General features: G+C 37.8%; 1 protein-coding gene across 13 annotated transcripts in view; it reads right to left on the bottom strand.

The window, feature by feature from the left end:
- The window catches only part of CCDC18 (coiled-coil domain containing 18), a 209,139-nt gene that overhangs the window by 85,350 nt on the left and 98,931 nt on the right, over positions 1-24,858 (bottom strand). For all 13 annotated transcript variants that reach the window (XM_066268671.1, XM_066268666.1, XM_066268664.1 and 10 more), the window contains 3 exons: positions 17,293-17,456; positions 16,872-17,085; positions 11,452-11,551 (listed from right to left, as the gene is read on the bottom strand). In XM_066268671.1, the coding sequence (XP_066124768.1) occupies positions 11,452-11,551; positions 16,872-17,085; positions 17,293-17,456 (478 nt within the window). The remainder of the gene's footprint in view (positions 1-11,451; positions 11,552-16,871; positions 17,086-17,292; positions 17,457-24,858) is intronic.

Genomic DNA, 24,858 nt, shown 5'->3' with positions numbered 1-24,858 from the left:
ATAGCTGGATTATCAGGCCACTAATTGAGGAAGGAAAGACTAGGAGAAAGGCTCCAGGAACACGGACTCTCTCACTGTCGGAGCCTATAAATGCTAATGAGCCTCGACTGCCAACGAGACTAAAGCACAATACATGACATCACCATAGAGACTTATCAACTGCAAACCTCTACCTGAGCGTGCCAAAGGGGCAGAACCCAGGGTACAGAGTCACCGACCAGGAAGAGGGAGAGAAAAGAAAAAGCAAGAAGATAACCTCTCAAAATCAAGAATAATCTGCAGATTTTATAACCTATCCCATTTTATTATATTTGTTCGTTTGTTTCTCTTATCTTCATTCTTGATATTTTTTTCCCTCCTCCAATTTGGCCGATTAACTCACTGCCGGTCTTACTCTCTCCTCTCCTTGAACTACACTACCCATAAGAGTTACATTTCCCATTATCTTTTCTTTCCTCTTCCTTTCTATCTATGAGGGTTGCACTCCAAAACCCTTAACTCTCTCTCTCTCTCTCCTCTTTTTTCTTATTTTAGTGGTTCCCTCTTTTTTTCTCTCTCTCTCTTTCTTTTCTCCCTCTATATTAGTTTCTTCCTTTCTCCTTTACATCTCTTCTCATTCAAAGCTCAATAACATACAAATTATCTTATCTGGGACTCAAACTTATGTTTGTGGCATTTTGGGGGGGTTTTACTTCACCTTTTTAACTCACTAGCAGTGCTCCCATCCCTGGCTCTCCATTTTATCTAGTTCTTGTTCCACTAAATACAATAGTAATTTTTTAATTTGTTCCCCCATTTTTCTGTTTCCCTCTTATTCCTCTCCTCATAACTCTTAGTCAACCAACACCTAAAAGCAAATCATTTTATTCTTGACCCAAATTTTCTCCTTAATTGCTTTTTGTGGGTCCATACCCCTTCTTTTTTCTTTTTTTTTTTCCTTTTTTTGCCCCTTTATTACTTTTCCTCAATTCAGGCCCTCCATTACAGGAATTGTTTGTTATAATTCACAGTTCACCACAAGATTTTCTCAAGAAAGAGGGGAGAGGAGAGGAAAAAAGGAGGGGGGGAATAATTTCCTTTTTTTAAAATTTTTATCTTATTTTATTTTTCTTTATTTCATTTTAATTTTTTTTTTAAAAAAACAACTCTTCGATTTTTTATTTAACTTTTTATTCTTTATTAAATCTCATTAATACTATCAACAAAACCACCCTCAGATGCCATTAAGGAAGAGAAAATCGAATATCATGGATACAAAAGAAAGAAAGGTAACACAGCTAGATGAGGAAAAATCTATGGAGAAAAAATTTAATATATTGGAAACCTTGGAGCTAAATGACAGAGAATTCAAGATAGAAATCCTAAAAATCCTCCGAGATATACAAGAAAACACAGAAAGGCAATTTAGGGAGCTCAGAAAACAACTCAATGAACACAAAGAATATATGTCCAAGGAAATTGAAACTATAAAAACAAATCAAACGGAGATGAAAAACTCAATTCATGAGCTGAAAAACGAAGTAACAAGCTTAGCTAATAGAACAGGTCAGATAGAAGAGAGGATTAGTGAAATAGAAGACAAGCAACTTGAGGCACAACAGAGAGAAGAAGAAAGAGACGCAAAAGTTAAAAAAAATGAGATAGCCCTACAAGAATTATCTGACTCCATCAAAAAGAATAACATAAGAATAATAGGTATATCAGAGGGAAAAGAGAGAGAAAATGGAATGGAGAACATACTCAAACAAATAATAGATGAGAACTTCCCAAGCCTGTGGAAAGAACTAAAGCCTCAAGTTCAAGAAGCAAACAGAACTCCGAGTTTTCTTAACCCCAACAAACCTACTCCAAGGCATATCATAATGAAATTGGCACAAACCAACAGCAAAGAAAAAATTCTCAAGGCAGCCAGGGAAAAGAAGAATACAACATATAAAGGAAGGCCCATTAGATTATCATCAGATTTCTCAGCAGAAACTCTACAAGCTAGAAGAAAGTGGACCCCATTATTTAAAGTCCGGAAAGAGAGGAACTTTCAGCCACAAATACTATACCCATCAAAGCTATCCTTCAAATATGAAGGAGAAATAAAAACATTCACAGATACAGAAAAGATGAGTGAATTTATCATCAGAAAACCCCCACTCCAGGAATTATTAAAGGGGGTTCTCCAATCAGATACAAAGAACAAAAAAAAAACAGAGCCACAAGTAAAAGCTCCAAGAAGAACACAATAAAACCAAATTTAAACTGTGACAACAACAAAAAGAAAGGGGGAGAGAAGATGGAGATTAACAGTAGCAAAGGACGATGGAGTACAAAAGTACTCACAAAATAGTTCGCTACAATGAACAGGGTAGGAACCATTTTCATTACTTAAAGGTAACCACCATTGAAAAAACCACCACAGAAGCACATGAGATAAAAAAGATAGCAACAGAGGAAAGATGTATGGAATACAACCAAATAAAAACAAAAGATAGAAAAACGAAAGAGAAGGATCCAACAAGACACAAAACTAACAGAAAGCAATCTATAAAATGGCAATAGGGAACTCACAAGTGTCAATAATTACACTAAATGTAAACGGATTAAACTCACCAATAAAAAGGCACAGAGTAGCAGAATGGATTAAAAAAAATCCAACTGTATGCTGCCTACAGAAAACTCATCTAAGTAACAAGGATAAAAACAAACTCACAGTGAAAGGCTGGAAAACAATACTCAAAGCAAATAACATCCAAAAAAAAGCAGGCGTAGCAATACTCATATCTGATAATGCTGACTACAAGACAGCAAAAGTACTCAGAGACAAAAATGGCCATTTCATAATGGCTAAGGGGACACTGAATCAAGAAGACATAACAATTCTTAATATATATGCACCAAACCAAGGAGCACCAAAATATATAGGACAGCTACTTATTGACCTTAAAACAAAAACTGACAAAAATACAATCATACTTGGAGACCTCAATACACTGCTGACGGCTCTAGATTGGTCATCCAAACAGAGAATCAACAAAGACATAGTGGTCTTAAACAAAACACTAGAGCACCTGGATATGATAGACATCTACAGGACATTTCATCCCAAAGTGACTGAGTATACATTTTTCTCCAGTGTACATGGATCATCCTCAAGAATTGACCATATGTTGGGCCACAAAAACAACATCAGCAAATTCAGAAAAATCAAAGTTATACCAAGCATATTTTCTGATCATAAAGCCTTGAAACTAGAATTCAACTGCAAAAAAGAGGAAAAAAATCCCACAAAAATGTGGAAACTAAACAACATACTTTTAAAAAATGAATGGGTCAAAGAAGAAATAAGTGCAGAGATCAAAAGATATATACAGACTAATGAAAATGACAATACGACATATCAGAATCTATGGGATGCAGCAAAAGCAGTAATAAGAGGGAAGTTCATATCACTTCAGGCATATATGAACAAACAAGAGAGAGCCCAAGTGAACCACTTAACTTCACACCTTAAGGAACTAGAAAAAAAAGAACAAAGACAACCCAAAACCAGCCGAAGAAAGGAGATAATAAAAATCAGAGCAGAAATAAATGAATTAGAAAACAGAAAAACTATAGAAAAAATTAATAGAACAAGGAGCTCGTTCTTCGAAAAGATCAACAAAATTGACAAACCCTTGGCAAGACTTACCAAGGAAAAAAGAGAAAGAACTCATATAAACAAAATCCAAAATGAAAGAGGAGAAATCACCACGGACACTGTAGATATACAAAGAATTATTGTAGAATACTATGAAAAACTTTATGCCACTAAATTCAACAACCTAGAAGAAATGGATAAATTCCTAGAACAATACAACCTTCCTAGACTGAGTCAAGAAGAAGCAGAAAGCCTAAACAGACCTATTAGTAGAGAAGAAATAGAAAAAAACATTAAAAGCCTCCCCAAAAATAAAAGTCCAGGCCCTGACGGCTATACCAGCGAATTTTACCAAACATTCAAAGAAGACTTGGTTCCTATTCTACTGAAAGTCTTCCAAAAAATTGAAGAAGAAGCAATACTTCCAAACACATTTTATGAGGCCAACATAACCCTCATACCAAAACCAGGCAAGGATGGCACAAAAAAAGAAAACTACAGACCAATATCTCTAATGAATACAGATGCTAAAATACTGAACAAAATACTAGCAAATCGAATACAATAACATATTAAAAAATGATCAAGTGGGATTCATCCCAGAGTCTCAAGGATGGTTCAACATACGTAAAACGGTTAACATAATACACCATATCAACAAAACAAAGAACAAAAACTACATGATCTTATCAATAGACGCAGAAAAGGCTTTTGATAAAATACAACACAATTTTATGTTTAAGACTCTCAACAAAATGGGTATAGAAGGAAAATATCTCAACATGATAAAAGCCATATATGATAAACCATCAGCTAACATCATATTAAATGGCACTAAACTGAAGGCTTTCCCCCTTAAATCAGGAACAAGACAGGGTTTTCCACTCTCTCCACTCTTATTTAATGTGGTACTAGAGGTTCTAGCCAGAGCAATCAGACAAGACAAAGAAATAAAAGGCATCCATATCGGAAAAGAAGAAGTAAAGGTATCACTTTTTGCAGATGATATGATCCTATACATCGAAAACACCACAGAATCCACAAAAAGACTACTAGAAACAATAAGCCAATACAGTAAGGTCGCAGGATACATAATTAACATACAGAAATGAATAGCCTTTGTATATGCCAACAATGAAACAACTGAGAACGAACTCAAAAGAATAATCCCCTTTACGATTGCAACAAAAAAAATAAAATACTTAGGAATAAACATAACAAAGAATGTAAAGGAGTTATATAATGAAAACTATAAACCATTGTTAAGGGAAATCGAAAAAGATATAATGAGATGGAAGAATATACCTTGTTCTTGGTTAGGAAGAATAAATATAATCAAGATGGCTATATTACCCAAAGCAATATACAAATTTAATGCAATTCCCATCAAACTTCCAATGACAGTTTTTAAAGAAATAGAGCAAAAAATCATCAGATTTATATGGAACTATAAAAAACCCCGAATAGCCAAAGCAATCCTAAAGAAAAAGAATGAAACTGGGGGCATTACAATACCTGACTTCAAACTCTATTATAGGGCCATGACAATCAAAACAGCATGGTATTGGCAGAAAAATAGACACTCAGACCAATGGTACAGAATAGAAAGTCCAGAAATAAAACCACATATATATAGTCAAATAATTTTTGATAAAGGGTCCAAGAACACACAATGGAGAAAAGAAAGCCTCTTCAATAAATGGTGCTGGGAAAACTGGAAAGCCACATGCAAAAGAATGAAACTGGACTACAGTTTGTCCCCCTGTACTAAAATTAACTCAAAATGGATCAAAGATCTAAACATAAGACCTGAAACAATTAAGTACATAGAAGAAGACATAGGTACTCAACTCATGGACCTGGGTTTTAAAGAGCATTTTATGAATTTGACTCCAATGGCAAGAGAAGTGAAGGCAAAAATTAATGAATGGGACTACATCAGACTAAGAAGTTTTTGCTCAGCAAGAGAAACTGATAACAAAATAAACAGAAAGCCAACTAAATGGGAACTGATATTTTCAAACAACAGCTCAGATAAGGGCCTAATATCCAAAATATACAAAGAACTCATAAAACTCAACAACAAACAAACAAACAATCCAATAAAAAAATGGGAAGAGGATATGAACAGACACTTCTCCCAGGAAGAAATACAAATGGCCTACAGATATGTGAAAAGATGCTCATCTTCTTTAGCTATTAGAGAAATGCAAATCAAAACTGCAATGAGATACCACCTCACACCTGTTAGATTAGCTATTATTAGCAAGACAGGTAATAGCAAATGTTGGAGAGGCTGTGGAGAAAAAGGAACCCTCATACACTGTTGGTGGGAATGTAAAGTAGTACAACCATTATGGAAGAAAGTATGGTGGTTCCTCAAAAAACTGCAAATAGAACTACCTTATGACCCAGCAATACCTCTACTGGGTATATACCCCAAAAACTCAGAAACATTGATACGTAAAGACACATGCAGCCCCAAGTTTATTGCAGTATTGTTCACAGTGGCCAGGACATGGAAACAACCAAAAAGCCCGTCAATAGATGACTGGATAAAGATGATGTGGCACATATACACTATGGAATACTACTCAGCCATAAGAAATGATGACATCGGAACATTTACAGCAAAATGGTGGGATCTTGATAACATGATACGAAGCGAAATAAGTAAATCAGAAAAAACCAGGAACTGCATTATTCCATACGGAGGTGGGACATAAAAAATGAAACTAAGCCTGACCAGGTGGTGGCACAGTGGATAGAGCGTCGGACTGGGATGCGGAAGGACCCAGGTTCGAGACCCCGAGGTCGCCAGCTTGAGCGCGGGCTCATCTGGCTTGAGCAAAGAGCTCACCAGCTTGGACCCAAGGTCGCTGGCTCCAGCAGTGGGTTACTCGGTCTGCTGAAGGCCCACAGTCAAGGCACATGTGAGAAAGCAATCAATGAACAACTAAGAAGTCGCAACACGCAACAAGAAACTGATGATTGATGCTTCTCATCTCTCTCTCTGTTCCTGTCTGTCTGTCCCTGTCTATCTCTGCCTCTGTAAAAAAAAAAAAAAAAAAAAAAAAGATTAAAAAAAAAAAAAATGAAACTAAGAGACATTGATAAGAGTGTGGTGGTTACAGGGGGAGGGGGGAAAGGGAGAGGGAAAGGGGGAGGGGGAGGGGCACAAAGAAAACTAGATAGAAGGTGACAGAGGACAATCTGACTTTGGGTGATGGGTATGCAACATAACTGAACGACAAGATAACCTGGACTTGTTATCTTTGAATATATGTAACCTGATTTATTGATGTCGCCCCATTAAAAAAATAAAATTAATTTAAAAAATACAAAAAAAACAACAAAGGAATAAAATAAACAACTCTCTGCCCATAAATTTAATAAAACTAAATGAAAAAGACCAATTACTTAAAAGACACAATCTGCCAAAACACACACAAGAAGATATGTCTATACTTATTAAAGATATTGAATCAATGATTAACAGCTTTTTAAAACAAAGCACTGGGCCCAGATGGGTTCACTGATAAATTTGTTTAAAGATTTAAGAAAAAAATGTAACAATTCTCCTGCCTGAACTGTGGTGGCACAGTGGATAAAGCATTGACCTGGAACAATGAGGCTGATAGTTCGATAACCCGGGCTTGCCTGAGAAGCAACTATGAATTGATGTTTCCCATGCCTCCTCCATCCCTTTCTCCCTCTCTCTCATTTCTCTAAAATTAATAAACAAAATCTTAAAAAAATATAGTAATTCTTTACAATCCCATTCCAAAGACAGAAACAGAGAAAACTCTTCCTAACTCATTCTGTGAGGCCAGCATTACCCTAACATCAAATAAGACAAAGACATTATTAGGAAAGGAAACTATAGATCAACATCTTTCATGAACATAACTGTAAGAATTCTCAACAAAATATGACCAAATCATACCCAACAAAGTAAAAGAAAAATTATATACCCCAAGTGGGTTTATTTTATCAAAAGTTGGTTCAACATTTGAAAATCAGTTAATGTAATCTATCACAACAACAGGCTTAAGAAAAAGTATTTGACAAAATGAAACATCCAATTATGATAAAGATTCTAAGCAAGCTAGGAATAGGGAGTACCTTCCTCAGCTTGATAAAAAAAAGTGTACAGAAAACCAATCAACAGCAAATATCATACTTAATGGTGAAAAGAACTCAAACCTTTCCCACTAAGATCAGATACATGGCAAAATTATTCCCTCTTTTCAACACTGTACTAGAAATCCTAGATAATACAACTAGACAAGTAAAGGAAATAAAAGGTATACATACTGGGAAAAAAGACATAAAATTGTCTTTGAAGAGAATATAATCATTTAGGTAGAAAAATCCAAAAGATTTGACAAAATTTTCTGGAACTAATAAGCAATCATAGCAGATATTAGGGTACCAGCTTACTACACAAAAGCAATGAACAAGAGGAATTTGAAATTAAAAACATGATATTTATATTAGCACCCACACAAAAAAATTACTTAGGGACAAATCAAATTATACAAAATCTATATAAGGAAAACTACAAAAATCCAATATAAGATATCAAAGAATTAAATGGAGAGTCAATGTTCATGAGTAGGAAGACTCAATATTGTCAAGATGTCACTTCTTCCCAACTTGATCTATAAATTTAAGGAAATATCAATCAAAATTCCAGCAAGTTATTTTGCGGATATCAACAAACTGATTCTAAAGTTTACAGAGAGAGGCAAAAGACCAAGAATAGCCAACACAATGTTGAAAGAGATTACCCAGCTTCAAGACTTACTACTACAAAGCTACACTAATCAAGACAGCATGGTACTGGTAAACAAAAGAAAAATTAGGTGACCAGATCAAGTCAATGGAACAGAAGAGAGAGCCCAGAAACAAATCCACATAAATACAGTCAACTGATCTTTGACAAAGGAGCAAAGGCAATACAATAGAGAAAAGATAGTCTTTATAATAAATGGCACTGTATTAAGTGGAAAATATGGCGGGGGGGGAGAACCTAGACACTGACATTACACCCTCCACAAAAATTAACAAAATGGATCTTAGACCAAAATGTAAAATGCAAACCTATAAAACTCCTAAAAGGTAACATACAAGAAAACCTAGATGACCTTGGGTGTGGGAAAATGGCTGGGGTTTAGACTGTGGTCCTGAGACAAGTCTTTTGTGCGGACTTTGGAACGCCAGGTCCTGCGAGGGCAGAACGCTGCCCTTGCAAACACTAGAACTAGAAAAGACTGTTTAATGGAAAACAGTTGATCCTTATGGCCTTTCTTACATACCTGAAAGACATTAGTTAACTACCTTTCTATGCACCTGAACTCAAGCTCTGTTAATTTACCTAATGAGCAAAGAGACCAATAAATTTGATGAGGTTGCAGTGATCTGGGCTCTCAGTCCTAGAGGCTGGGAGTCCCCTGTACCCATCTTTCTCTGTATGTTGCATCTTGTGTATGTTTTTTCTTCAGTCCTGCAGCACCTTCCTTTCATGCATGCCCACAGCTGAGCTGTTCTTGGCACCCGGGTACAGCCATAACTTTTTAGATAAAACACCAAAGGCAGCCTGACCAGGCGGTGGCACAGTGGATAAAGTGTCAAACTGGGATGCTGAGGACTCAGGTTTGAAACCCTGAGGTTGCTGGTTTGAGTGAGGGCTCATCCAGCTTGAGTGCAGGCTAACTAACTTGAGCATGGGGTTGTTGGCTTGAGCGTGAGATCACAGACATGACCCCATGGTTGCTGGCTTGAACCCAAGGTCACTGGCTTGAGCAAGAGGTCAGTCACTGGCTTGGCTGTAGCCCCCCAGTCAAGGCACATATGAGAAAGCAATCAATGAACAACTAAAGTGCCACAATGAAGAATTGATGCTTCTTATCTCTCTCCCTTCCTGTCTATCTGTCCCTATCAGTCTCTTTCTCTCTCTCTCTTTTTCTCTCTCTGTCTTGCTAGAAAAACAAAACCAAAAACACCAAAGGCACAGTCTGTGAAAGAAATAGTTGATAAGCTGGACTTCATTTAAATGAAAAACTTTTACTCTGTGAAAGTTAATGTCAAAAGAATGAGAAGGAAAGCTACACACAGAGAGGAAATATTTGCAAAAGAAAAATCTAACAATCACACTACTTGGTATTTACCCAAAGGAATTAAAAACGTTAAATCCACACAAAAAGCTACACATGAATGTTTATAGCAGATTTATAATTGCTAAAACTTGGAAGCAACCAAGACTGCCTTCAATAGGTGAGTGGATAAATAAGCTGCAGGACATCCAGAATATAGAATATTAGAGCTAAATAGAACTGTCAAGGTATGAAAAGACATGGAGGAACCTTAAATACATATTACCAGCTGAAGGAAAACAAGCTGAAAGAGATACAGACTAAGATTTAACTTTTGCATATGATATTCTGGAAAAGGCAAAACTATTGAGACAATAAAAAGATCAGTGTTGCCTTGGCCAGTTGGCTCAGCGGTAGAGCGTCGGCCTAGCGTGCGGAGGACCCGGGTTCGATTCCTGGCCAGGGCACACAGGAGAAGCGCCCATTTGCTTCTCCACCCCTCTGCCGCGCCTTCCTCTCAGTCTCTCTCTTCCCCTCCTGCAGCAAGGCTCCATTGGAGCAAAGATGGCCCGGGCGCTGGGGATGGCTCTGTGGCCTCTGCCTCAGGCGCTAGAGTGGCTCTGGTCGCAACATGGCGACGCCCAGGATGGGTAGAGCATCGCCCCCTGGTGGGCAGAGCGTCATCCCTGGTGGGTGTGCCGGGTGGATCCCGGTCGGGCGCATGCGGGAGTCTGTCTGACTGTCTCTCCCTGTTTCCAGCTTCAGAAAAAAAAAAAAAAAAAAAAAAAAGATCAGTGTTTGCCAAGGTTAGGGAAAAAGAGGAAGGATGAATAGGTGGATCACAGAGGATTTTTGGTGTAGGGAAAATATACTGCTCACAAAAATTAGGGGATGTTTCAACATGCACTTTCAAGATCAGGGAACGTGCAGATACTCCGGTACTTTTATTTTGTATAATGCATTTTCACCAATAAAATAAAAGTTGGTTTTGCACCTCATTTGCATAATCAAATAAATTTCTTTGACTTGTTTGCTTTTCTGATGTTCTTGTTTAATAAAAAAATCAAATGCTTTTTTATCACTTCATATTCATTTTGAAATATCCCCTAATTTTTGTGAGCAGTGTACTATAATGGTGAATAGCTATCATACATTTCTCTTACAGAATGTGCAATACCCAGAATAAACAGTAATGTAAACTCTAGACTTTGGGAGATAATCAAGTATCAGCATAAATCCACAACTGTCAGAAATGTTCCACCTCTAGTGGAGAATGTTGATAATGAGGAATTTGTGGGGGCATTTGTGGGGGTAGAGGCTACATTAGAAATCTCTGTACCTTCTGCTTAAGCTTGCTGTGAACCTAAAACTACTCTAAAAACAGTCTTCAAAAAAGATTCTAGTAAATAATGCCTTCTGAATGTTTTGCTCCTTCAACAAACATTAGCTTGAGCAAGTAACTCCTTTAATTCCATTTTTTCTGAAATACAGTAATAGGAGATCAAAAGGTTCAGATACTAAGCTAACCTTCATTCTCAAAAATCCGCTTGCTATAAAAATAGCAAGATAAAGAAAGATAATATATTTTTAATTTTTCAAAAATATTTATGTGCTCAATAAAACAAATATGTTATAAAGATCTTCATTTACCAAAAAGCATGACCTCTGAAACACTGATTGTATTTTAACAGAAAATTTTACTAAAATATAATTAAGAAAACCAACTTGAGCTGCTCTTTGCTTTAGCTCCCAATTTCTCTCCTTAAGTGCCTGATCCATTTCAAGGAGTTCTTGCTTTTTGTCTTCATTCTCCATCTTGCATTCTCTGAAATTTTACAAAGGAAAAAGATCAAAGCAAATAGAAATATTATAATTTTTAAAAATTAAGGCAACTGGGTTACCTTTCCTATAAATTAAAAGTGATTATATATATGCAATTATTTCAGATTGAAAGGGTTCAAATTAAAGCAATAATATATAAGAAAATGCTTGATATCAACATAATTAGTTTAAATAGAGTGTTCTAAAAAGGTAAAAATTAACTTAAACTCTGCTATTATAGACAATTTAAGCTAAATGTTAAAGCACTCCCAGGGTATAAGATTGAATCAGTATAAAAATTTAAAAATTATATCCATATTTTTTCATCTATAGATCAAAAAGCATTTGAATGTCTTTTCTATATAAGACTATGAATTTATTACAATTGAATGAGGCATTATTGCATGGTTGGCATCCCTGATACCCACAGTTCAGTAAATGACCACTGTATTTCTCATGGGAATTTTACTCAAAATGATGCCTTACATATAATGATGTAATGAAGTTACCACAAAAATATTTTTATAAATATATATATTTTATAAATTCTCATCTTCCTAAAACACTTATATATATAATAATCTTGCATTATAAAAATGCTTAGTACTTACACAATTTTAAGCTTTCTACCACTCTGAAGCCTGCGATCAGAGAATTTTAATTTGAACTCTAAATTCTCATGACAAAGGCTGAAAATATTATGTTGATATTGAGAATTTTCAAATGATTTTCCAGTCTTAAATATGAAACAATAGTAAATAAAAGCACTGATTTAACAAATAGATCTTGTACTTCTTTAATGAGCTGTTTATTATTCTCCCAAAGTCAAAAGTTATAAAATACAACACTAATATTCTAAAAGTAATATGAAATGAATTCTAAAGATAACTCTAATTGCTACCAATGTGAATAACCAAGCTTCCAAAATTCAACTACTAGACAGAATTTTAGATTTCATTTTTATTTCTTTTATCCATTCATTAACTTAACCATTTAGCAAATATTTACTGGATTCTTCCTTATATCACGGTTCTAAGTACTGTGGACTTAACAGTCAACAAGATAGATATCCTTCATTATATGGAGCTTACATTCTAAAAGGTTCCAGGAGAGAAGATGAATGATAAATATTAAAACAACTCAACATGAAAAATATCACAATAAAGAGTGTTATGTTAGAACATGATTAAACAGTGATGAAATAGTGACTGGTGGCTATTTTAAAGTAGGTGGTCAGGGAATGGCCCTCTGAGGTAACGTGAAGGGCAAGTTGCTGGCCACAGAACCATTATTTCAGGCCAAAGAAACAGCTATGGCAAAGCTGGAAGTTGAGAAAAAAATAAGTTTTAAGTAAAATAAAAAGGCCAGGAGCAAAGAGAGCAGTGTTAAATGAGGCCTGAGAAGTAGACCTTGTCATGTAGGGTTTTGTATTCCAGAATAAGGAGCTGGGATTTTTGTAAAATTGTCATAAAATACATATAAGATTTACAATTTTAATCACTTTTAAGTATACAATTCAGTTACACTAAGTACACTGACAATGTTGTGTTATTATCGCCACTATTTCCAATACTTTTTCATCACTTCAAATTAAAATTCCATACCCATTTGCAGTTACCTCCCTCCCCCTAGTTCCTGGCAACCACTATTCTACCTTCTATCTCTACAGATTTGTTAATTTTGGACATTTCATATAAATGGAATTATCCAATATGTATCTGGTTTCTTTCATTCAGTATAATATTTTCAAGGTTCATCCATGTTGCAGCATTTATCAGTATTCTCTTTCCATGGTTGAATAATATTCCTTGTATGGATATACCACATTGAATTTATCCATTCAATTACTGAGGAACATTTGGGTTGTTTCCACTTAGTGATTATTTCAAAGAGCTGCTATGAACATTTGGGCAAAATTTTTGTATGAATGTCTGTTTTCAATTATTTTAGATATATACCAAAAAGTGGAATTACTGACTTACATAGTAATTCTGTGTTTAACTTACTGAGGAACTGCCAAACTGTTATGTGTAGCAGTTATACCATTTTAGTTTCTCACCAGCAATGTATGAGGGTTCCAATTTCTCCACCCACTTGCTAATACTTGTTATTTTCTTTTTGTTTGTTTTTACTATGGCTATGCACACATTATGGCATAAAGTGGTATCTCATTGTGATTGTGATTTTGATTTACATTTCCCAAGTAACCTGGGTTTCATACTGAATCTTTTGGGAAGCCATTAGAAGGTTTAAGTAAGGGAGTAGTATGATCTGATTGATGTTTTAAATCATAAACTTAAATCTATTCCATGGAGAATGGATTGTGCAGGGGTTAATAATTTGAACAAGTTGGGAAGTAAGAGCAGTAGACCAGGTGAGAGATGACGACAGCTTGTGCTAAGGTGAGAATAGAAAAGAGGCCAAGGAATCAATGGATCTCATTCTGGAAATAAAGTTGACATGACTGGGCTAACAGATTAAATGAAAAAAGGAAGGAAAGAAGATAAAATAATCATAAATTTCTGATTTGAACTATTGTATGACACTGAGAGAAAGGGCAGGAGAAAAAAAAAAGAGTTATGTTTTGGCCAACCTTAAGAAACCTCTTAAAAATATCTAAATGGAGGTAACAAGTAAGTCATCAGATAGTTGAGTCTGGAGTTTTTATTTTTTTATTTTTTTATTTTTTTTATTTTTTTTTCATTTTTCTGAAGCTGGAAACAGGGAGAGACAGTCAGACAGACTCCCGCATGCGCCCGACCGGGATCCACCCGGCACGCCCACCAGGGGCGGTGCTCTGCCCCCCAGGGGGCGATGCTCTGCCCATCCTGGGCGTTGCCATATTGCGACCAGAGCCACTCTAGCGCCTGAGGCAGAGGCCACAGAGCCATCCCCAGCGCCCGGGCCATCTCTGCTCCAATGGAGCCTTGGCTGCGGGAGGGGAAGAGAGAGACAGAGAGGAAAGCACGGCGGAGGGGTGGAGAAGCAAATGGGCGCTTCTCCTGTGTGCCCTGGCCGGGAATCGAACCCGGGTCCTCCGCACGCTAGGCCGACGCTCTACCGCTGAGCCAACCGGCCAGGGCCTGAGTCTGGAGTTTGAGGTTTGAAAGTCTGACACATACTATTTAACGCTACATGAACATGCCCTGGCTGGCTAGCTCAGTTGGTTAGAGCATTGACCCAGAGCACAGAGGTCGCCAGTGCGATCCCCATCAGGGCACATACAGGAACAGATTGATGTTCCTGTCTTTCTCTCTCTCCCTCTTCCTCACTCTTCACTAAAATCAATCAATAAATTAAAAAAAATAAAGCTACATGAAATTTACTAAAAATGAGTTCGTGAGTAAAAAAGAGAAAGGGGCCCTATAGTACGTTATGAGATAGATCTCAGTTTTGGGTCATATTGCTGCTCTGTCCTGTTCTTTCATTCCACATCCTGGGTTGTAATTCTGTTTTCCTTTTCCGAATCATTTACTACACTTTGGCTCTGGTCTGGCTCTTCACCCTCACTCACCACAGATGTGGTGAACTTAGCTGCTAATCTAAAAACCTAGATTTTAGAGTTGAATAGACTTGTGTTTCTCTTCTTTGAACCCTCTACCTGACTTTCGGCATTTTACTTAATTTTCTCAAGCCTTAATTTTCTCAAGTATAAGATAGTGACTCTCGTAGCAATATTTTTGCTGATTTATCTCCACAGGCAAGTGAAATAAAGGACAAAATAAACAAATGGGACTATATCAAACTAAAAAACTTTTGCACAGCAAAAGACACCATGAACAAAATAAAAAGACAAACCACACAATGGGAGAACGTATTTGCCAATACGTCTGATAAGGGGTTAATAACAAAATTTTTTGAAGAACTTCTAAAACTCAATACCAGGAAGGTAAACAATCCAATTAAAAAATGGGCAAAAGAACTGAATAGACACTTCTCCAAACAGGACATACAGACGGCCAATAGGCATATGAGAAAATGTTTGATGTCATTAATCATCAGAGAAATGCAAATTAAAACCACAATAAGATACCACCTCACACCTGTCAGAATGGCGCTCATCAACAAAATAACACATAATAAATGCTGGCGAGGGTGTGGAGAAAAGGGAACCCTCCTGCACTGCTGGTGGGAATGCAGACTTGTGCAACCACTATAGAAAACAGTATGGAGTTTTCTCAAAAAATTAAAAATGGAACTGCCTTTTGAACCAGCTATTCCACTTTTAGAAATATATCCTAAGAATACCAAATCACTGATTCAAAGAAGATATGCACCCCCATGTTTATGGCAGTATTGTTCACAATAGCCAAGATCTGGAAACAGCCCAAGTGTCCGTCAGTGGGTGAGTAGATTAAAAGATGTGGTACATATACACAATGGAATACTATGTGGCCGAGAAAAAGAAGGAAATCTTACCTTTTGCGATGGCATGAATGAACTTGGAGATGATTATGCTAAGTGAAATAAGCCAAGCAGAGAAAGAGAAGTATCATATGATGTCACTTATATGTAGAATCTAATAAACAAAGTGAGCTGAGGAATGTAATAGAGGCAGAGGTGGGGTCACAGGGAGCAGAGGGACAGCTGTCAGAGGGAAGCGGGATGAGGAGATGGGCTCAGAGAAGGCAAAGGGATTAGTGAAATTATATATACATAACACACAGATACAGATAACAGGACAGCAAATTCCAAAGGGAATGGGGAAGGGAGTGAGGTGGAAGGGGACAAAGGGTGGTATTGGGGGACAAGGAGGTGCAGGTGAGGGAGTTATATTGAGTGGGACACTTGAAATTATGTTAACACAATAAATTAAAATTAATAAAAATTTTTAAAAAGCACTGAGATTTGAACACATCTAGTGTGGGGATGACACCCATCCCTCAAAAAAAAAACCAAACAACAAAAGTGGTAATATGCTCCTGATAGGTCTGTCATAAAGAAATGAGTTAAGATCATATACGAAGTCCATGACATAGTACCAGCACAACATAAGAACTTAATACAAAGAACAAAACTGATATTATTAATACTGTTTTGCTATTAACCATTACTGTATGCTGGCCCAATCATTTTTTTTTACCACTATGGAATATAGGAGAGGCCAATATAAAATGGTCCTAAGAACAAGGATCAAGTATTTGCCAACAGAAATTGCTGAATTAGATGGAGCATTGGATAGGCTGACCAGGAAGAGCCACAGTGAACCAGTTGAGAAGTTTAGACATCTAGAATTCATCAACAAACTTTACTGTATGACCCAAGGATTCAGAATAGTAAAGTGAAATATTAATTGTAATATCATTTTTTAGTGTTTAACTCACCTTAGTTCAGCTGTGAGATCCTTTATAGTGGTGTATTTTTCCTCCAATGATAACTGAGCCTTCTGCAGCACATCTCTCAATTCTTGGAGTTGTCTTAAAGTACTTTTTAATTCTCCATGAGCATTTTGTAGTTCAGTCTCTAGTACTTCCCGTTTCTGCAAGGCTTCTGTTAAGTCCGTTTCAGTGTGGTGCTGTAACTTTTCTAACTCCTTCACTGTTAAGACAAGAGAATAACTTTAGAACTATATATAAGCCATTTATCATTAAGAAATTTTAAAATAATTACAATTAAGAATATTCAATTTAATTCATGTTGATTGCTCACTGTCCCTTTCAACCCCACCATCCTAAATTCTTACTTTAGTCTACTTTTTAAAATATAAATAAGTTGGCAGTGAAGCTCAGCTAACCGGTTACTTACAATCATTTGTTTTCTTATCTAGTTCTGTCCTTGTCTGTTCTAAGATCATGTCCAACTGAGAGAGATGCATTGCTTTATTTTCTCCATCTCGTTTTAGATGCAACATTTCTTTTTCCATTTTAGACAGCTCTTCTTTGTACTGATCCATCTCAAGTTTTACTTGCCTAATTAAAAAAATAAAATAAAGGATAATTTGGAAACTTAAAAACCAACTGACTTGTCTCTGACTAAACTATCTGTAGTTAGATTGAACTTTTATAAATCTATATGGATTGAGAACATCCATGGAGAGGTGCCTCATTCATCTGTAAATTGTTATCTTGATCCAGAAAATAAAGATAACAATCAAAATATTCATCATAAAGACCATACTACTCATGGGAGATGCAAGCCAGTCATTTTTACCAGACATTTCTTAATAATGTTACCTTTTTAGCTTTAAAATGGACTAGATATTCTTAGAGTAGTGCAACATCCTTGCTTTACAGATGATGAAACTGGAAGATTAAGTGAATTGTCAAGGACAGAAATTTTTAACCTTTTTCATAAACTAATTACTAAAATTCTACGGCACACCAAAAAATATATTTTTTGCCAATCTGACAAAAAAAATAGGTGTGATTTTGGTTCACTAACACTGGACGGCTATTGTTGTATTGGCTGTTGTCATTTTTTTATTTGACAATCTAAGGGCAAAGAAGTCAGTGCTTGCACATTTTAAAAATTCTTGTGGCACATCAGTTGGAAATGGCTGGTCTAGGATAATACAAATAGTTATTAGCAGTAAAAGTTCACTAACTTTTAGGCAGTCTTGGGCTTATTCCACTATGGAAGTTCTGGTACCTATTGACTAGTTAAAATGGTGAGAGGAAGTTTTAAGTCAATTTGCTGGTAATTCCAAAGTGATATTCACTAATTAAACAATTGTTAATCCACAATCATGGGGAGAGCTGATGTTCTTTTGCATCAGTATTTTCATTATTGTAGTTATTTTGGTCTGTGACATTTCATAAACTGAGTTTGCAAGTTGGAGCATTTGTTTTCTAAATGTAACTTAGACAAAATTATATTTGTTCGTGAGGTTTTTCTCAATGTCCATAAGTGAACTTGAAGAAAACTAAAAAAACCTCTGTAAGAATTTGCAAAACTATGTATGCATATGTTATGTCTATGTATAGAAAATGACACATATCCTCAAATGTATCCATGGCCCAACAAAGTTAAGAACTGTTAGATCAGCCTGACTAGGTGGTGGTGCAGTGGGTAGAGTGTTGGCCTATGATGCAGAGGACACAGGTTTGAAACCCCGAAGTTGCCAGCTTACGCACAGGCTCACCGGCATGAGCATGGGGTTGCTGGCTTGAGCGTGGTAGCTGGCTTGAGCGAGGGGTCACTGGCTTGGCTGTAGCCCACAGGTCAAGGCATATATGAGAAAGCAATCAATGACAAAAAATTGATGCTTCTCATCTCTCTCCCTTCCTGTCTGTCTCTCTCTCTCTATCTCTCACTTAAAAAAAAAAGCTATTAGATCAGACAAGTGCTAATACCCCTATTATATGTCTAGAATACTAGGTAAATGATTTTTAGCTTGATTAACTCTTTTCTTATATTAGAGTGGATATAAAACAATTTAAAAAGAATAATTGAAAGAGGTTGTCATACAGTACCAAAAAATGACAGTTTGCAGCAAAGAAGTTGGGAAAAATTTATTTTTTAAAAATATAAGAACTCAGGAGAGAGAGAAAATGGCTTCAGAGTAGGCAGATGTTACAACCCCCACCTCCCAGAACCAAAGTGGATTACAACTTAACTTAGGAACAATTGTCTTGAAAAACCAACTTTAGACTAAACTAAGAAGAATCTATAACCAAGCATCACCGAAGAAGCCACACTGAGCTGGTGAAAAAGGCAGAGATGCAGAAAGGGCTTCCCTTCTCCCAGGAGTGAGAGGCAGCCTGGAGGGTCTCTCAGGGTGGGGCGGGTTGCCCAGAGAGTTGTGGGTCCTCAGCTCCAGGATCAGAACCCCAGCCTGGAGCCCCAAAGACTAAAGGAGGCGTACAGACAGTATTTACCTGAAAGAAGAGCGGGTTTACTGTTTGCGAGAGGGAGACATAACTCTCAGACCCAGGCTCCGTCTTAAAGGGACCGTGCAGAAAACCTCGTTCACAGCCACTTACCGGGGGCTTCGGAAGCGGGGAGTGCCGAGAGGACTAAAGTTGCAAGAGGAAAGTGTAGTTTCGGAGCACAGGGAGAGACTGTGCAGGACAGCCATCCTGACCCCAGCACTGGGTCACTCCCAAACCTAAAGTGCCCATTTTTCCTGGGAAAACCAAGCCAACCAAAGGAAGCAATTATTCTACCCACCAGAGGCTCTCTCCTGCTCCAGTCAGTGCAGACAGATACTTAGCAGCAAGGGGTGCATCAGGGACATAGGAGTTGAGTGCTGAGGTCTGGGTTACACAACCCTCCTATCCTGCTCAGTACCCTCCAAAGGGCGAGAGGGCCCGGCTGCAGAGGCAGCCAAGGGGTTTGGCCCGTGCGATGGACAGGGGGACCCCAGCAAGGCAGCCTGTGCAGCAGCGGTGGGGGGCAGAGCCGGGAGAGGCCCCCTGCGCCCATGGGGGTGGAACTCTGCGGGGCAAGGAATCCCCTGTGTTGGCATGGATGGACCCCAGTGGAGTGAGGCATCCCATGTGCCCGTGGGGACGGAGCCCAGCGAGGAGTGTTGCTCACCTGTGGGGAGCGGAGCCAGGCAACCCGAATAGCCACAGCGAGGGGCGGAGCCTGCAGAGACAGCCCGGGCACCCGCCAAGGGTGGAGCCTGGCAGCCTGCACTGCAAAGGAGAGGGGTAGAGCCCTAAGAGGTGTCCCTCACGCCCATGAGGGCAGAGCCTGGAAAAGCAGCCCGCACATCCATGGGGGGCGAAGCCCAGCAAGGCGAGGAGTCCCCCACACCTATGCCCGCCTTAATTGCAGCCCATGAGCCACAGCTGCTGCTCGAATGCCTGAGGAGGCAGAGGCAGAGGGAGGTTGGAGGAAAAACCTCAGGTCAGGACTAAAGAGGCCACACAACCTGGCCAAGAGTGGATAAAAGTCAGCCTAGGAGTGTAGCTGATAGTTACAATGGCTTCAGGACCCAGCAGAGGAAGTTGCAAATTCTGAATCGCCTGCAGCTCCAAGAAGGTTATTAAGGGCCAGTCAAAAGCAGTGACCCCGGCTTTTTGAAGATGGCAGCGGAGTAGGCGGACACACAGACGCCCAGCTCTCAAAACCAAACTGGAATACAAATCAATTTAGGAAAAATCAGCATGAAAAACCAACACTGAACTGCAAGAACAGCTCTCAAAAACCAAGGAGCAAAGAGGAAGCCACAATAAACCTGGTAAGGAGTGCCTGAATCTCCTCTGCTTACAGGAACAGCAGGGGGGGGGGGGTGAGGCTGAGAGCCCAGAGAGGATTTCAGAGGAAAAAGAGCAGAAACTACTGCTCACAGCCACTTACCTGGCGACCAGGGTGCAAGGTGGGTTGAAAAGACCAGCCTATCTCCCAAGTGGAAAGGACAAGGAGAGGGACAGACTGTGAGGGGCTAAGGTATGCAAGAAACGAAATAAAAAAGCTGACTCATTCGTGCTGGAGGCGGCCATAGCTGGGGGAGGGACTGAACCTTTCACAAAACAGAGCTGAAGTGTTTCTGGATCAGAGATCTCCGGACATCTATCCAGCTCCAATCAGCACAACAAGACACAGCTGAAAGCAAGAAGTGGGGAGGAGGGGCAGTAACTCAGGTCTCCATGGAGATCTGAGATACACCTCCCCCTACTGAAGCTGAGAAAAAACCCTGCCCCCAGTGAGATTAGTTGGTGGAACAGACCATCAGCGTCTCAGGTTACACCCACAGCATTCCTGGTTACAGTTTCAAGGAAGCCCCCTGCTGAGATCAGTTAACAAGACTATCACCTGTTAAGAAAACAAACAAATCAAGACTTCAAAGCTGCCCAAATCCGAAAGTGGATTACAAATAATAGCTGATACCAATCCAAGAAGACCTAGAAATAACACAACTGAAAACAGGAGGCAGAAAACACAAAGCCTAGACTCAAGCCACTTTACAAATAAAACACCATTATGAGAAGACAAAGGAGTGCAACCCAAATGAAACCACAAGAGACACCCTTGAGAGATGAGCTGAGTGATATGGAAATAATCAAACTTCCAGATGCGGAGTTCAAAATAATGATTGTAAGGATGCTTAGGGATCTTAGAACAACAATGGAGGGGCAGTTTGAAAACCTAAATAAAGAAATAGCAAGTATAAAAAAGGATATTGAAATATTAAAAAAGAATCAGTCAGAGATCACAAATACAATATCAGAAAAGAAGACCACAATGGAAGGAATTAAACACAGGATGGATACAGCAGAGGATCGAATCAGTGAGTTGGAGGACAACTGGAATGAAGGCATGAAAGCAGAGAAGAAAAGAGAAAAGAGACTCAAAAAAGTCAGAGGAAACACTTAGAGAGCTCTGTGACAACATGAAGAGAAATAACATCCGCATCATAGGGGTTCCTGAAGAAGAAGAAAAAGAACAAGGGATAGAGACTTTGTTCAATCATATCATAACTGAAAACTTCCCTAAATTAATGCAAGAGAAACTCTTACAAGTCCAAGAAGCACAGAGAACTCCATTAAAGAGAAACCCAAAGAAACCTACACCAAGACACATCATAATTAAAATACCAAAGCTAAGCAATAAAGAGAAAATATTAAAAGCTGCAAGAGAAAAAAAAGTTATCACCTACAAAGGAGCCCCCATTAGGATGACATCCGACTTCTCAACAGAAACACTTGAGGCCAGAAGGGAATGACAAGAAATATTCAAAGTAATGCAGAACAAGAACCTACAACCAAGACTACTTTATCCAGCAAGGCTATCGTTTAAAATCGAAGGAGAAATAAAAAGCTTCCCAGACAAAAAACAACTCAAGGAATTCATTACAACCAAACCAATGCTGCAGGAAATGTTAAGGGGCCTGTTGTAAACAGGTCAAAGTTGGAAAAGAATATAGCAAAAAGAGGAATACACCTTTAAAGAAGAAAATGGCAATAAACAACTACATATCAATAATAACCTTAAATGTAAATGGATTAAATGATCCAATCAAAAGACATAGGGTAGCTGCGTGGATAAGAAAACAGGACCCATACATATGCTGTCTACAAGAGACACACCTTAGAACAAAAGATACACATAGATTGAAGGTCAAAGGATAGAAAAAAACATTTCATGCAAACAGAAATGAAAAAAAAGCTGGGGTAGCAATACTTAAATCAGACAAATTGGACTTTAAAACAAAGGATATAGTAAGAGATAAAGAAGGCCACTACATAATGATAAAGGGAGTAATCCAACAGGAAGATATAACTATTATAAATATCTATGCACCTAATATAGGAGCACCCAAATATATAAAACAGACTTTGATGGATTTAAAGGGCGAGATCAACAGCAATACTATAATAGTAGGGGATTTCAATACCCCACTAACATCACTAGATAGATCCTCAAGAAAGAAAATTAACAAAGAAACAGCAGACTTATTGGAAACAATAGATCAACTCGATTTAATAGATATCTTCAGATCCTTTCACCCTAAAGCAGCAGAATATACATTCTTTTCAAGCGCTCATGGTACATTCTCTAGGATAGACCACATGTTAGGGCACAAAAGTGCTCTCAACAAATTTAAGAAGACTGAAATCATATCAAGCACCTTCTCCGATCACAACAGCATGAAACTAGAAATGAATCACAGCAAAAAAGCTCAGAAATTCTCAAACACATGGAAACTAAATAGCAGGGTGCTAAATAATGAATGGATTAAGAATGAGATCAAAGAAGAAATAAAAAAATTCCTAGAAACGAATGACAATGAGCATACAACAACTCAAAATTTATGGGACACAGCGAAAGCAGTGCTGAGAGGGAAGTTCATAGCACTACAGGCACACTTTCAGAAGCTAGAAAAAGCTCAATAAACAACTTAACCCTGCATCTAAAAGAATTAGAAAAAGAACAGCAAGTAAAGCCCAAATGTAGTAGAAGGAAGGAAATAATAAAGATCAGAGCAGAAATAAATGACATAGAGTCTAAAGAAACAATACAGAGGATCAATGAAACTAGGAGCTGGTTCTTTGAAAAGGTAAACAAGATTGATGAACCTTTAAGTAGACTCACCAAGAAAAAGAGAGAGAGGATTCAAATAAATAAAATTAGAAATGAGAGGAGAAATAACAACTGACACAACAGAAATACAAAATATTGTAAGAAAATACTATGAAGAACTGTATGCCACAAAACTGGACAACCTAGATGAAATGGACAAATTCCTTGAAACATACAATCTTCCAAAAATCAATCTGGAAGAATCAGAAAACCTAAACAGACCGATTACACCAAATGAGATCGAAACAGTTATCAAAAACTCCCAACAAAGAAAAGTCCGGGGCCCGATGGCTTCACAACAGAATTCTACCAAATATTCAAAGAAGAACTAACTCCTATCCTTCTCAAACTATTTCAAAAAATTCAAGAGGAAGGAAGACTTCCAAGCTCCTTTTATGAGGCGAGCATAATTCTGATTCCAAAACCAGGCAAAGACAACACAAAGAAAGAAAATTATAGGCCAATATCTCTGATGAATATAGATGCTAAAATCCTCAACAAAATATTAGCAAACCGGATCCAACAATATATGGAAAAAATCATACACCATGATCAAGTGGGATTTATTCTGGGGAGGCAAGGCTGGTACAATATTCGTAAATCAATCAATGTGATTCATCACATAAACAAAAAGAAGGAGAAAAACCATATGATAATTTCAATAGATGCAGAAAAAGCATTTGATAAAATCCAGCACCCCTTCATGATCAAAACTCTCAGCAAAGTGGAAATACAGGGAATATACCTCAACATGATAAAAGCCATCTATGAGAAACCCACAGCCAACATCATACTCAATGGGCAAAAATTAAAAGCAATACCCTTAAGATCAGGAACAAGGCAGGGGTGCCCCCTTTCACCACTCTTATTTAACATAGTCCTGGAAGTCCTAGCCACAGCAATCAGACAAGAAGAAGAAATAAAAGGCATTCAAGTTGGAAAAGAAGAAGTAAAACTATCATTATTTGCAGATGATATGATATTGTATATAGAAAACCCTAAAGTCTCAGTCAAAAAACTACTGGACCTGATAAATAAATTCAGCAAAGTGGCAGGATATAAAATCAATACTCAGAAATCAGAGGCATTTTTATACACCAACAATGAACAGTCAGAAAGAGAAATTAAGGAAACAATCCCCTTCACAATTACAACCAAAAAAATAAAGTACCTAGGAGTAAACTTAACCAAGGAGACTAAAGACTTGTACTCAGAAAATTACAAAGCATTGATAAAAGAAATCAAGGAAGATACAAACAAGTGGAAGCATATACCGTGCTCATGGTTAGGAAGAATAAACATCATTAAAATGTCTATATTACCCAAAGCAATCTATAAATT

This window comes from Saccopteryx bilineata, chromosome 3, assembly GCF_036850765.1.
Source record: "Saccopteryx bilineata isolate mSacBil1 chromosome 3, mSacBil1_pri_phased_curated, whole genome shotgun sequence".
NCBI classification, from domain to species: domain Eukaryota; kingdom Metazoa; phylum Chordata; class Mammalia; order Chiroptera; family Emballonuridae; genus Saccopteryx; species Saccopteryx bilineata.
This window is presented reverse-complemented; position numbering and strand designations above follow the sequence as displayed.